General features: G+C 60.1%; 2 protein-coding genes and 1 long non-coding RNA gene across 3 annotated transcripts; 2 read left to right on the top strand and 1 right to left on the bottom strand.

Moving 5' to 3' along the window:
• Positions 1-1,885: 1,885 nt before the first annotated feature.
• Positions 1,886-4,515, top strand: GFER (growth factor, augmenter of liver regeneration). The gene is made up of 3 exons (XM_029219447.1): positions 1,886-2,124; positions 2,477-2,673; positions 3,605-4,515. Exons 1-3 carry the CDS (start codon positions 1,888-1,890, stop codon positions 3,765-3,767), a joined length of 597 nt encoding a protein of 198 aa, XP_029075280.1. The 5' UTR covers positions 1,886-1,887; the 3' UTR covers positions 3,768-4,515.
• Positions 4,516-6,365: 1,850 nt separating this feature from the next.
• On the bottom strand, positions 6,366-9,710 carry LOC114893683. Its single transcript, XR_003792993.1, has 3 exons — positions 9,498-9,710; positions 8,407-8,594; positions 6,366-6,573 (listed from the first exon to the last, which is right to left on the bottom strand). It is a non-coding gene; the product is annotated as an uncharacterized LOC114893683 (long non-coding RNA).
• SYNGR3 (synaptogyrin 3) lies at positions 7,311-11,770 on the top strand. The gene is made up of 4 exons (XM_029219356.1): positions 7,311-7,681; positions 9,572-9,809; positions 10,065-10,207; positions 10,302-11,770. The coding sequence occupies exons 1-4, from the start codon at positions 7,583-7,585 to the stop codon at positions 10,509-10,511; spliced, it is 690 nt and encodes a 229-aa protein (XP_029075189.1). The 5' UTR covers positions 7,311-7,582; the 3' UTR covers positions 10,512-11,770.
• Positions 11,771-11,775: the final 5 nt, after the last annotated feature.

Below are 11,775 nucleotides of genomic sequence, written 5' to 3' on the forward strand. Positions count from 1 at the left end.
CTGTTGGAGCCACCAGCTCTGTGTTGAGACTCCCTCTACCCCAAGCCCTCGAGGGAGGGGTCAGCCTCTATGGCATCCCTCCAGGAAACCACTCTGGCCTTGACAAAAGGCCTTTGTGTATCTGTCTAACCAGTGGCTCTCTCTGAAACCTTCAAACCTTCCCTAGTCTTGGCCCAGGCAATGAACACCTGTGGACATAGGCCTAATTTTTGCAAAGTGCCTTCAGCCCAGCTGTCACCTTGCCAATCTCAGTGGGGGCCACTGGCCTGGTAGGGTACAGGGTGGGACAGATCCTGCTCCCTTGGAAGACAGAGGAGAGAAGGGGGAGAAGGGCCAGCTTACTCACAGCCAGGGACCTAGAAAGATGCTGAGGCCTCTCCCTATGCCAACTGAGAGGCCCTGCTCTACACCCCCAGCAACGTAGATCCTTTCCACTCTTTCTTTCTTGACACTCCCTACCTTCATCTCTCACCTGGACAACTACCAACAGCCCCATCCTCCCCCAAAGCCTGTGCTCCTCACATGCTCCCATGAAATCCACTCTTCAGAGGAATCTTTGCAAAACAGAAATGGGATCAGGCCAGGGTACCCTGCCCAAAACTTCCCAGCACCTTCCCAGGGTCCTCAGAATAAATTCCCAGCTGCCATGGCAGTTGATGATGTCCTTGGTGGGTCCCTGGCCACCTCTGGATCTCTCCTCCCACCACCCTTCCTGGGTCCTGTCCCACTGGCCTTTCTGCCCATGCAAGTAGCCAAGATCCTCCTCCCTCCTGCCTAGGCCTTGACTGCCCTCCTCAGTTGATTCCTCATCCTTCAGGCCACTGCCTAAGGGTCACCTCCTCAAGGAGGCCTCCCAGATTTACCACGCCCTGTTCATGGCCCCCATCACAGTTTGTACCTGAACATTTATTAGTGTGACTCTTTTTTGTTTGTTTGGTTTTGTTTTTTCCGTCTTGACCACTGGACTATGAGCTGAGGAGGTCACGGATGGATAAATCTTGCTCCTTGCACAGACCAGTGCCTAGCAGTGCTTAGAACAGATTAGGCACTACACAAATATTTGCAGAATGAATTAATGTACATATGGAAGCAGAGGTATCCCTGAGGCCACTCCCGACGTGGGTTTAACCTCTTCAAGTAGGCTGTAGGATTCGGGGCGGGGGGCGGGGGAGAGAGGTTGCTCGGTACTCGCGGGAGCCCAGAGACGCACCTCCTCCTTTGCAGGCACGGCCCCGCCCCGCGTTGCCAGGCGCCCGTTGCCATGGCGCCGGTCGCCAAAGTGGAACCCCTGGACCCCCGGCACCAACAGCACGTCCTCTGTGCGCTCACGGCCCAGCTGGGCGCTCCCCCAACTGAGGGCACAGAGCCGCGGGCACGCGGGACGGTCAGAGCGGAGCAATGGGGGCATCGAAGACCGTAACACGGACGTGGCCGAGGCCGCAGCCCGAGGCCGCGGCACGGCCAGGGCGCGTCTTCCACAACACGCTGCTCTTCTACTGGAGGAGGCTGGAGCGCAGACACGGACGACGCAGGTCGGGCACGGGCCGTGGAACGAGGCCCAGGGGCGCGGCCAGGACTCGGGCCTCCGGTTCCGCGCACACCCCGACCCGGGTCTCCGACGCGTCCTTAGCCCGGACCCCTGTCTCTGGCTCTGCCGCTTCCCGGGCGCAGACCAAGCCCCCCAGCCCCGCCTCCATGCCGGATACCGCCCCGGGCCCCGCCCCCGCCCCCGGCCCCGGCTCAGGCCCAGCGCCAGCCCCCGCGCCCGCGGCGCGCGCGCCCGGCTCCTGTGGCCGCGCCTTGGCGGCGGCGCGCGCACTGGCCTGGAGGCCGACTTGGAAGCCCATCTGGAGGCCGACCTGGCCCGGCAGGCATTGCGCGGGCAACATGGCGGCGCCCGGCGAGCGGGGGAGTTTCGGCGGTGGGAACCTATTCTCCTTTCTACCCGGCGGCGCGCGCTCCGAGGTGATGGACGACCTGGTGACGGACGCGCGCGGCCGGGGCGCGGGGCGGAGAGATTCCGCCTCTTCGGCCGCCGATTCTCAGGTCGCCGAGGACGCCTCCCGGAGGCTGCCCTGCCGGGCCTGCGTGGACTTCAAGTCGTGGATGCGGACACAGCAGAAGGTGCAGATGCGGGGGGGCGCCACCTCCCCTCAGAGGCCCGCGAGCCCTGCTGACTCCTAGCCCCGGCCCCCACACCTTGTTCTCAAGCACCCCAGGCCGACTTCCCAAGGCCCAGGCCGAGCGTTCCCACAGGCCCTAAGCCTGAGAGACTTTGCCCCCCGGGTTTGGCTGTTCCTAAACCTTGCCCCCAAGGTAGCCTTGGCCTTTCGGCTCTTAGCCACATGTGGGCTGGATCGGCCTCAGGACTTGTGTCTCCAGTCAGCGGGCCTCTGGCTGGTGGGGGAAAAAGGGGAGCTTTGTAGGTTTCTGGTTGGGGAAAACCGAACTGACCCTTGTCGGCCTCCTTCCGCAGCGGGACAGCAAGTTTAGGGAAGATTGTCCTCCGGATCGCGAGGAACTGGGTCGCCACAGCTGGTCTGTCCTCCATACCCTGGCGGCCTACTATCCCGACCTGCCCACCCCAGAACAGCAGAAAGATATGGCTCAGTTCATACATTTATTTTCCAAGTTTTACCCGTGTGAGGAGTGTGCTGAAGACATAAGGAAAAGGTAAGTTGTGTCTGCACAGTCTGCAGGCAGCAGAGCATCCCACCTGGAGCCTGGGCCTGGGACCCCTGGCTGATGTCATAAAGGGGAGCCTAGAGAAATAAGATGCAGAGGTGGCAGAGGGTTGCTGAGAGCAGGGACCACCAACAGAGAAGGGATTGGATCATCTGAGCCATCTTCTTTCTCCTCAAAGGCCAAGCTGTCTGGGGCTGCTGCTGGGTACTGCTTCTTTCTGCAGCCACAAGGCTCCCAGGGAGGGCTTCCCTCATGAGATCCCTTGCTTAGCACTGATGGAGGCTCTGGCAGGTTTCGGAGGACTCCACTTTGCCTAACTTCTGGAGCAGGACTGCCAATTTCAAGACCTTGGGAACTCACTGCTGTTGCTTCCAGGAGCCACCTTTTCTTCACTGGGGAGCCCAAGAACTGTTGTTTGGCACCCATGGCATTTCTGGGATGGATGTGGGGGGCAGGGCAGCCCTTGCTGTTTGAAGCCTGGGCATTTAGAACAAGGTCTCTTGCTGAGCTGATGCAACAGGGCCACAGGTGTTAAGAAACAGATCTGTTTTTCAGTTTTGCTTTTATGCCAACCCCACCCCTTCCACACACTGCCTGGGGCCAGGGATGCTGGGGTGAGGATTCCTGATTGTTACCAGGTTGTAAAGTTGAGGCCTCTGCCTCAATGTCTTGCCCAGGACTCTTGCCAGGGTTTGCAAAGCTCCGGAGGTGAGGGTTTGAGCAGGCCTAGGAGTCCACCAGGCCTTGCTGCTGCAGGGTCTGCCCCCTTCTGGGAATTCAGAGCATGAGGGCACTTCTGGGTGTAGCTCACAGCAGTGCCCCAGCTCTCCTCCCTGAATTGAGCAGGCAAGGAGCTGGTGGGGCGGGGACAGTGGGAGCACTGCCTGCCATCCTTCTCCTTGTGCTCCCCCCCACGCAGGATATGCAGGAACCAGCCAGACACTCGCACTCGGGCCTGCTTCACCCAGTGGCTATGCCGCCTGCACAACGAGGTGAACCACAAGCTAGGCAAGCCAGACTTCAACTGCTCGCTGGTGGACGAGCGTTGGCGCGACGGCTGGAAGGACGGCTCCTGTGACTAGAGGGCAGCCAGAGCCTGTGGGCGGCCTGGCCAGAGAGGGTGGGGCTTATTAAAGTGCGTGTCAGAGCCAAAGCCTGCCTTGTCTCAGTTGGGTGGTCCCCAGACGCTACCCGTGGAGCCCTTTCCCTCTCAGGTTCTGAGTGTAAGTGGGGGTACCCGTTGCAGGCACCCCGATGGCCTCCTCCTCAACCCGCGCCCCGTGGTGCTGCAGGTGAAGGAGGCAGGAGCAGCCTAGGCTGTCCCTTCCTTAGGATTTGGCCTCCCGCCCACTTGACACCCTGCTGCCTACTTCCCCGCACAGGAAGGTGACAGGCCTGGCTGGGCTCCCCTGTCTCGCCCCTCCGGGCCAGGCCACTGTCTCCCCATCTTGTAGCTAGGGACAGCTAGGGGTTACAACAGGGACGGTAGCCGCAGAGGCTGTGTGCCATTTGCACTTCAGGAAAGAGGCCTGGGGGCTGAGCTCTGCTGTGCGCCTTCCGTCTGGCTCATGGCCTCGCAGAGCCGTCCCAGGCCTGTCAGAGGAGGCTCCGTGGAGCTTGAGACCAAAAATAAAATGCTGGAGAAGTGACTGAAGACCTGGCCTCAGTGTGTTTTGTGCTGGGATTTGCAACGATGGACAGGGCCTGCCCTCGTCCCTCTGTGGTCTCCTGCTTCCTCCTATCTGGGTCTGGCTCCTTAGGAAGAGGGAGCAGTTCCAAGGCAAGGGTGGGCCAGGATGTTCCAGGAACACCAAGGAGGCTGAGTTGCTGGAGCCAAGGGAGGATCAGAGAGGTGAGGGGAGGTCACATGGCAGGAAGTCCTCAAGGCCCCAGCAAGGATGTGGTTTTAACACCCAGCTCCCATGGAACATAGTGGAGGGTTTGGAGCAGAGGAACGGCAAAATGTGACTTTTGAAAGGTCCCTCTGGCTGTTGAGCTGGAATAAGGCAGGTGTGGGCGAGAGGAGGGGGGGGGCAGATACCCCTGTGGCAGCCGAGAGGGAAGCTCGCCCCAGGATGAGTGGGAGGCCTCACCGGATACACTCTGAAGGTGGAGCCCAAGGTGGCTGTGGGGTTCTGGCCGCTGGAAGGAGGGAGTTGCCCAGTGTATCAGTGAGATGCGGAACGCTGTGAGTGGAGCAGGTTTGGGGGTGACCTGGACCCAGGTTTTGGGCCTTCACATACCCTCTCAGCCACACCTGCTCCCAGGTACTGGCTCCCAGCTGGAATGGCCCAGCAACAGTGCGCCGTACCCCTGTGGTTGTACAGCTCTCACCTCTCCCCATAGTGTCTCGGCTCCTCCCTGGGCAGGGGTCAACCTTTGGCACAGCCTCCTTGGCATCTTTACCCCACTGGCCCCACGGGGGTGCTGGCTTCCTCAGGGGCTGCCCAAGGGGCCAGGTGACATAAAGAAACAGGAGGCAGGGAGCAACCAGCAGAGAAGTCACTGCTCTTTCCTCCTACAGATAGACGTCCCCAGCACAGGGCTTGTCTCTGGCCTTTCCCGAGTCACCTGTGCGCTGGGAGCCAGCAAAGCTGTGGTCAGCTCAGGAGCACGCCGTCCATGTTTGCTCTCCCTCCTTCCCTGCCTCACTTTCCTTTTTCCCTAACTCTGGCTTCCCCAAAGTTTCACCTCCCAATAAAACTCTTTAACTTTGCCACAGATTCTGTTTTCCAGGGTATCCAGGCTAAGATGAGTGGGACTGTAGTTCAAGGGAAAATTCTGGCTCAAGCTGTTAGCATGGAGACCAAGACAGTGAGCATAGAGCAGGGAGAAGAGCCCCAGGACCATGCCCTGGGACCCCTAAGGCTCAAAGGTCACAGATGGAACAAGAGGAGGGAACCAGAAAGAGATAACAAGAAAGGGCCCATGAAGTAGGTGGAACACGAGGAGAGGGTGACATCAGAAGTATTCCTAGGAGGATGGGACAGGATGGCAGTGGCTGCATTGCCCCTGGGACTAAAGGGAGCAGTGATAGCTGGAGGGGAAGTGGGCTCAGGAATGGAGCAGGTTTAGGCACTGATGTAAATGATCAAGTAAAAGGGGGAAATGAATGATGCATGAGACAGAGAGGAAACTGTCACTGACAGGGGAGAGGTGATAGGATTGGATGCAGTGTCATGGAGTCAACTAGTGGGTGGCACTTCTGGCCACACCTGCCCTGGCACAGTAGGGATCTGGATTTGAATCCCAGCTCTTCACTTTCTAAGTGTGATGAAGGAACTCAAACAGTCTGCCTTTTGTTTGTTTAAATTTATTTATTTATTTATTTTTTATTTATCTATGGCTGCGTTGGGTCCTCGCTGTGCGCGGGCTTTCTTTTAGTTGTGGTGAGCGGGGGCTATTCTTCATTGCAGTGCGTGGGCTTCTCATTGCAGTGGCTTCTCTTGTTGTGGAGCACGGGCTCTAGGCACACAGGCTTCAGTAGTTGTGGCTCGCGGGCTCTAGAGCGTAGGCTCAGTAGTTGTGGCGCACGGGCTTAGTTGCTCTGCGGCATGTGGGATCTTCCCAGACCAGGGCTCGAACCCGTGACCCCTGCATTGGCAGGCGGATTCTTAACCATTGCGCCACTGGGGAGCCCTTTTTTTTTTTTTTTTTTTTTTTAATTTGGCCAACTGTGCAGCTTGCAAGATCCTAGTTACCCGACCACGGATCAAACCCAGGCCCTCCGCAGTGAAAGCGAGAGTCCTAACCACTGGACCACCAGGGAATTCCCACTTGCCTATTTACCATCTGAAGAATGGCAGTAAAACAGTCTCTGCCTCCACAGGTCGTGGTGAAACACCTGGCACTGTAAATGCTCAACAAATGCAGACTTTCCTCAATGTCCTAGACAGAAACAGGAGTCATCTGGGCCCCTGCCAGGCTGGCCTGGAAGGAACATGCAGGAAGGGACCTTGTCTAACCTGGAGCTGGGCCATCTGTGGCGAAGACCCAGCGGGGGTGCTGGAAAGCTAGGTACCCACTCTTCCAACTCCCCATCTCTGATGCTTCTCCCCACTCCTCGGCCCAAAACTAAATATGTCAGCAGAAAGTCAGTTGGGGAGACCCAGGAGTGTGCAGGGCTCAGTGAGCACCCTCGGAATGACAACATCCAACCACAGGAAAAGAGCAGAGATGCCCCAACTCCCACCCATGTGTGCCTCTGGGCTCTGCCTGCCTGGACAAGTGCCCCTGAGGGCAGAGGCCATCCTCCCTCCCTGTTAGGGAGGATAGAATGTGAAGGAGAAGCTAGGGTGCAGTGGGAAGTCATGGGAAAGGCCCCAGTAACCTCCCTCTGGTCTATGGGGACCAGAGGCAGGAAGCTGGGTTCCCTTTCCCTGAGGGCTGGGGGAGACGCTGGAGCCCTTGGACCTGTTACCTCCTTAGGCACTCAGGAAAGGGCCCTGTACAGAGGAGTGGGGTCATGTCGGTCTGTCCACCCACGTGGCTACGGCAAAGGCTGAGCCCAGTGTCCACCTGCCCTGCTGACTCCTGACTACTTGTGAGTGGACGTGGGGGACTCAGCCCCTTGACCCCGCCTCCTGATGGGGACCTGGCGGTTGGTCTCCATCTCGGACCCTGGTCTTGCGGTGAGAGTGGGTGGGGTGGGGTGGAAGGTGGGCAAGGTGGAGGGAGGTGAGTGCTCCAGCCCTGCGCGCGTGGACCAGAGGGAGGGGTGTAGGCTCGGTCCCGCCCCGCGCGCCCCCGCCGCGGCCGGCGCGCACTCCCGGAAGGCGGCGACGGCAGCGGCAGCACTGGCAGCATCGGCAGCAGCCCCGGGCGGCCTCGGGCGGGGTCGGCCCGAAGGACAGAAGGACAGAGGGCGCCGGGGACACGCGGCCCGCCCGGGCTGGCCATGGAGGGAGCCTCGTTCGGCGCGGGACGCGCAGGGGCCACCCTGGACCCTGTGAGCTTCGCGCGGCGGCCCCAGACCCTGCTGCGGATCGCGTCCTGGGTGAGTGGCCCCGGCCCAAGCCCCGCCCCGATACCCCGTCCCACTTCGCCTCGCCTCCCTCATCCCTATCACCTACCTCTAGCCCCCTTCCTCATCCTTGCCGGCCCCTCCCCCGCCGGCCGCAGGTTGGGGTGACGTCACCGGGCAGGGCGCGCCCACCTGCGGGCGGGGGAGGGGCCGGCGGCGACAGCCGGGTACCTTGAGAGGTCACTGCCCGCCGCACCCACCTCCCAATTCTTCCTTAGGTCTAACTCAATCCCCTTCCTCAGTCCTCGCTCGGTTTTTCATGTGCTTACACCCTGGAAGCGGGCACAGGGGTGGGGGCGGGATTCGCGGAGGGGCTTGAGCGCTCAGCCTTAGCACGAGTAAGGGCTACCGGAGCCAAGAGAATCAGGCAGAGCCTACCCCCTACTTCTGCACGCACATCCTCCCGGCTCCTTCGAAGGGAGCTGGCCATTCCCAGGCCCCCCAGTTGCAATTGTGAGTTGGGGGGTGTGCTCTGGGATTCCTCTGAGTGGGGCAGCTGGAAGGGGCTCTACACTGAGAAGGCTTCCTGGAGGTGGTGTGGGAGGGGCAGATTTAGAGGCAGCCTAGCCTACTGGGGCAACCTTAGGCCCAGTGGCCTGCTCCTCCTTCCCATCCCTCCAGGCAGGAGAGATGGAAGGTGGAGTGCTGAGTTCTGGGTTTTGTCCACCTGGTGGTGGCTGGTGGTGGCACGTACTCACCTGTGTTCCAGGAGGGCGGTGCCCAGAGTGGGGCAGGGGCCCTTGGGTGGAGTGACTCTGGCCAGACCAGGAAGTAGGGACCCTACATTCTGGTCCCAGCTTTGACCTGACTTGTGGACCAATCTGTGGGTACGTGTCCATATCTTGCACCTTGGTTTCACTCTTGACTAAGTCTCTAGGAGCTGGGGCTGGAAAGGAGAGAAATGAAGTTGAAATTAGAGGTCTTTTTTTTAGAAATATAGGGCTGCCCAGAGCTCAAAGAGCAGCTTCTGGTTTAAAAGGACTGTGGTCCACTCCTTTGCCTTCCAGCCCTCGTGGGCACAGGGCACTGAGGTTTGACTGAACCCCAGAGGTCAACGGTGTCGCCTTTTAAGCCCAAGCACGTATGGATGGGTTAATTAGCCACAGTCATGTGGGGCCATCATCCCTGGAGTGCCCACAAAGTGCAGGATGCTGGGTGGGCATTATTCCTGTCCCCAGCACCCCATGAGTTGTGCCTGCTACATTTGGCATGCTAGGAAACAAGGCTGCACAGCTCCCAAATGCTGAGGGTGGGTTCCACTCAGGTCCTGGCTGACAGCTCTGTGCAGCTGACCTTCTGCTGCCTGCCCCCCCATACTCCCACCCTTCTTGCCTGACTCCACATCTACTTCCCCTAGCCCTGCTGACTCAAGCCTGGGGATCACTGGTCCAGGTGAAAGCTCCTGTTCCCACACTCTGGAGTGGGCCATGGGGGACACTACGGGCTCCACAAGATACAGAGGACCCAGCTTGAATGTCAGCCCTGGCTCTTATCAACCATGCAACCCTCCACAAGGCACTTCACTTGTTGGAGCCCCGATTTCCCCATCTACAAAGAGGATAAGAGCAGTGGCACTCTTGTGGTTGTTTGGGAGGATTCCATGAGCAAACACATGTAGCCATTTTACGCACAGTGCCTAGGCACAGTTGATGCTCACTAAATGGTATGTTTTGTCCATACTTACTAAACTTGAGATAGATATTAAGGGAGGGGGTCCCCGAAGACCCCCACCCAGAGATCCTGTGCTGCAGGGGAACGCAGGGACACTCCCGAGGGCATGGGCACTCACGGTGGGCTAGGAGACCTCGGGCCTCGACCAGGAAGGGGCCATCGCAGGGCCTTGAGTGCTCCCACCGCCCACAGGTGTTCTCCATCGCCGTCTTCGGGCCCATAGTCAACGAGGGCTACGTGAACGCCGACAGCGGCCCGGAGCTGCGCTGCGTCTTCAACGGCAACGCGGGTGCCTGCCGCTTCGGCGTCGCGCTCGGCCTTGGGGCCTTCTTCGCCTGCGTCGCGTTCCTGCTGCTCGACGTGCGCTTCCAGCAGATCAGCAGCGTCCGCGACCGTCGCCGCGCGGTGCTGCTGGACCTGGGCTTCTCAGGTAGGCGGGGCCTGAGGGGCGGGGCCTGGGGAGCGCGCGGGGCTTCTCGGGTGGGCGGAGTCGGGAGGGAGGGCTTCGGGGCGGGGCCAGAGGGAGCGCGTAGATTCTCAGCCGATTGGGGCGGGGACAGGCCCGGGCGGGGCGGGAGTGGGCGGGACGGGTCGGATTCTCGGTCTGCGGATTCTCCTTCCCGGCAGAGTTGGGCCGGGCGCCTCGGTGCAGCATCCCTTGACCCGCCCGCCCACCTGCCCGCAGGGCTCTGGTCCTTCCTGTGGTTCGTGGGCTTTTGTTTCCTCACCAACCAGTGGCAGCGCACGGCGCCCGGGCCGGGCACGACGCAGGCGGCAGACGCGGCGCGGGCCGCCATTGCCTTCAGCTTCTTCTCCATCCTCAGCTGGGTGAGTGCGGCCGGCGGCCTGCGGCCGGCAGGGACTGGGGCCAGGTAAGGGTCGGGGCAGGGTCGGCCCTCGCTGACCCCGGACTCCCCCTCAGGCGGCGCTTACCGTGAAGGCCCTGCAGCGGTTCCGTCTGGGCACCGACATGTCGCTTTTTGCCACCGAACAGCTGGGTGCTGGGACGGGCCAGACCTACCCAGGCTACCCAGTGGGCAGCGGTGTGGAGGGCACCGAGACCTACCAGAGCCCGCCCTTCACCGAGACGCTGGACACCAGCCCCAAAGGGTACCAGGTTCCTGCCTACTAGTGGCCAGCAGGCCCAGACCAAGGCACAAAGGCTGCCCCACCAATGCAGGATCCAAGGCTTCCTGGGACCTCCCTCAGGTCCTCCTGGCCCAGCAGCAACGTGTGGATGCTGTGGGCCATCTGGGGCCAAGAGAGGGTAGCCTCCAGGGTGCCTGGGCTGTTCCCCCCAAGTTCCTCTAGTCCCTTTAGTCCCCAGCCCAGGGCCAGAGGTCCTGAGGAGAGAACAGCACAGCCCTGGGCACGTGTCCTTCAGCCTCCAGTGGACCAGCCTAGGCAGCGGGCCATTCCCCTCATGAGCTAGCCAGGCAGGGCTCACCTGTACACTCTGGGGTCAGGGGTCCAGCTGCCCTCCATAGCCAGGTGCAGGGGCTGCCCTGGACTGGGGGTGACTGGGGGAAGGGACACCACCCTCACCCCGTGGCCACTGTTCCCCATCCCCTGTCCCTGTGGGTAGTGGTGGTCCTTGCTCTGTCCTGGTGGTTCACCCTGTAGGGCCATGTGCTCTGCCTGGAGCCTCCCTCCATTTCCTCTTACAGGCTCACTAGAGTAGCCCAGCCCTGTCGATGTTGTGATTGTGGTCAAGTCTTCAGGTTTCACCTCGTAGTTCCCCACAAGCAGCCCCTCTTTTCTGTGGCCCCAGCTCCAGCCCTTACCTGCCTTGGCCCAGGCCCTTGCTGGGGTGTGGGCAGCTCTGGCCAGGAAAGCACAACATGGCTGTAGGCCTGGACATCAGCCCTCTCCCAGCCCTTCAGTAAGACCTTGCCCAGGGGAGGCTCCAGACATCTGGGTGCCCAGCAGGACACACCCCTCACGAGGAGAGAGGCCTAGAGGCTTCACCTTCCCACCGTGCCCTGGAGACAGCCATTCCCCGCAAACCCCTTTACCTCGGCTCCCTGGACTAGTCCCTCAGCTCCCCACAATGCACCCCATTTTAAGGCCCAGCCCAAGGTTGGGGGTCCCTTTGCATAGCTGAGTACTCATGCATTGCTCAAAGCTGGCTTTTCACATTAAGTCAATACCAAATGCGGTTGCCACATTACATTTTTACAGACAGTCGCCTCCCTCTGGAGTTGCAGTTGAGTGACAACCCTGTACATTGTAGCATAGACCAATTATTTGTGGATATTTAAGTGAACATGTTTACAATTTTTGTATATATGAGTCTGTCCCTCCCTCTTCTGAAAGAACAATCTGTGATTGTGTATTTTCAGTGTCCCATGTTCCAACTGCAGCTTCTTTACAATAAAGACTGTAAATGAGTTTAC

Source organism: Monodon monoceros, unplaced genomic scaffold (genome assembly GCF_005190385.1).
Source record: "Monodon monoceros isolate NGI ecotype Baffin Bay Population unplaced genomic scaffold, NGI_Narwhal_1 Super_Scaffold_13, whole genome shotgun sequence".
Classification (NCBI taxonomy): domain Eukaryota; kingdom Metazoa; phylum Chordata; class Mammalia; order Artiodactyla; family Monodontidae; genus Monodon; species Monodon monoceros.

Coding starts and splice junctions, on each gene's coding strand:
- GFER (XM_029219447.1), top strand. CDS start 1,888: ATGGCGGCGCCCGGCGAGCGGGGGAGTTTCGGCGGTGGGAACCTATTC. Junction 2,125..2,476: donor GGATGCGGACACAGCAGAAG/GTGCAGATGCGG, acceptor CTCCTTCCGCAG/CGGGACAGCAAGTTTAGGGA. Junction 2,674..3,604: donor GCTGAAGACATAAGGAAAAG/GTAAGTTGTGTC, acceptor CCCCCCACGCAG/GATATGCAGGAACCAGCCAG.
- SYNGR3 (XM_029219356.1), top strand. CDS start 7,583: ATGGAGGGAGCCTCGTTCGGCGCGGGACGCGCAGGGGCCACCCTGGAC. Junction 9,810..10,064: donor GCTGGACCTGGGCTTCTCAG/GTAGGCGGGGCC, acceptor ACCTGCCCGCAG/GGCTCTGGTCCTTCCTGTGG. Junction 10,208..10,301: donor TCTTCTCCATCCTCAGCTGG/GTGAGTGCGGCC, acceptor ACTCCCCCTCAG/GCGGCGCTTACCGTGAAGGC.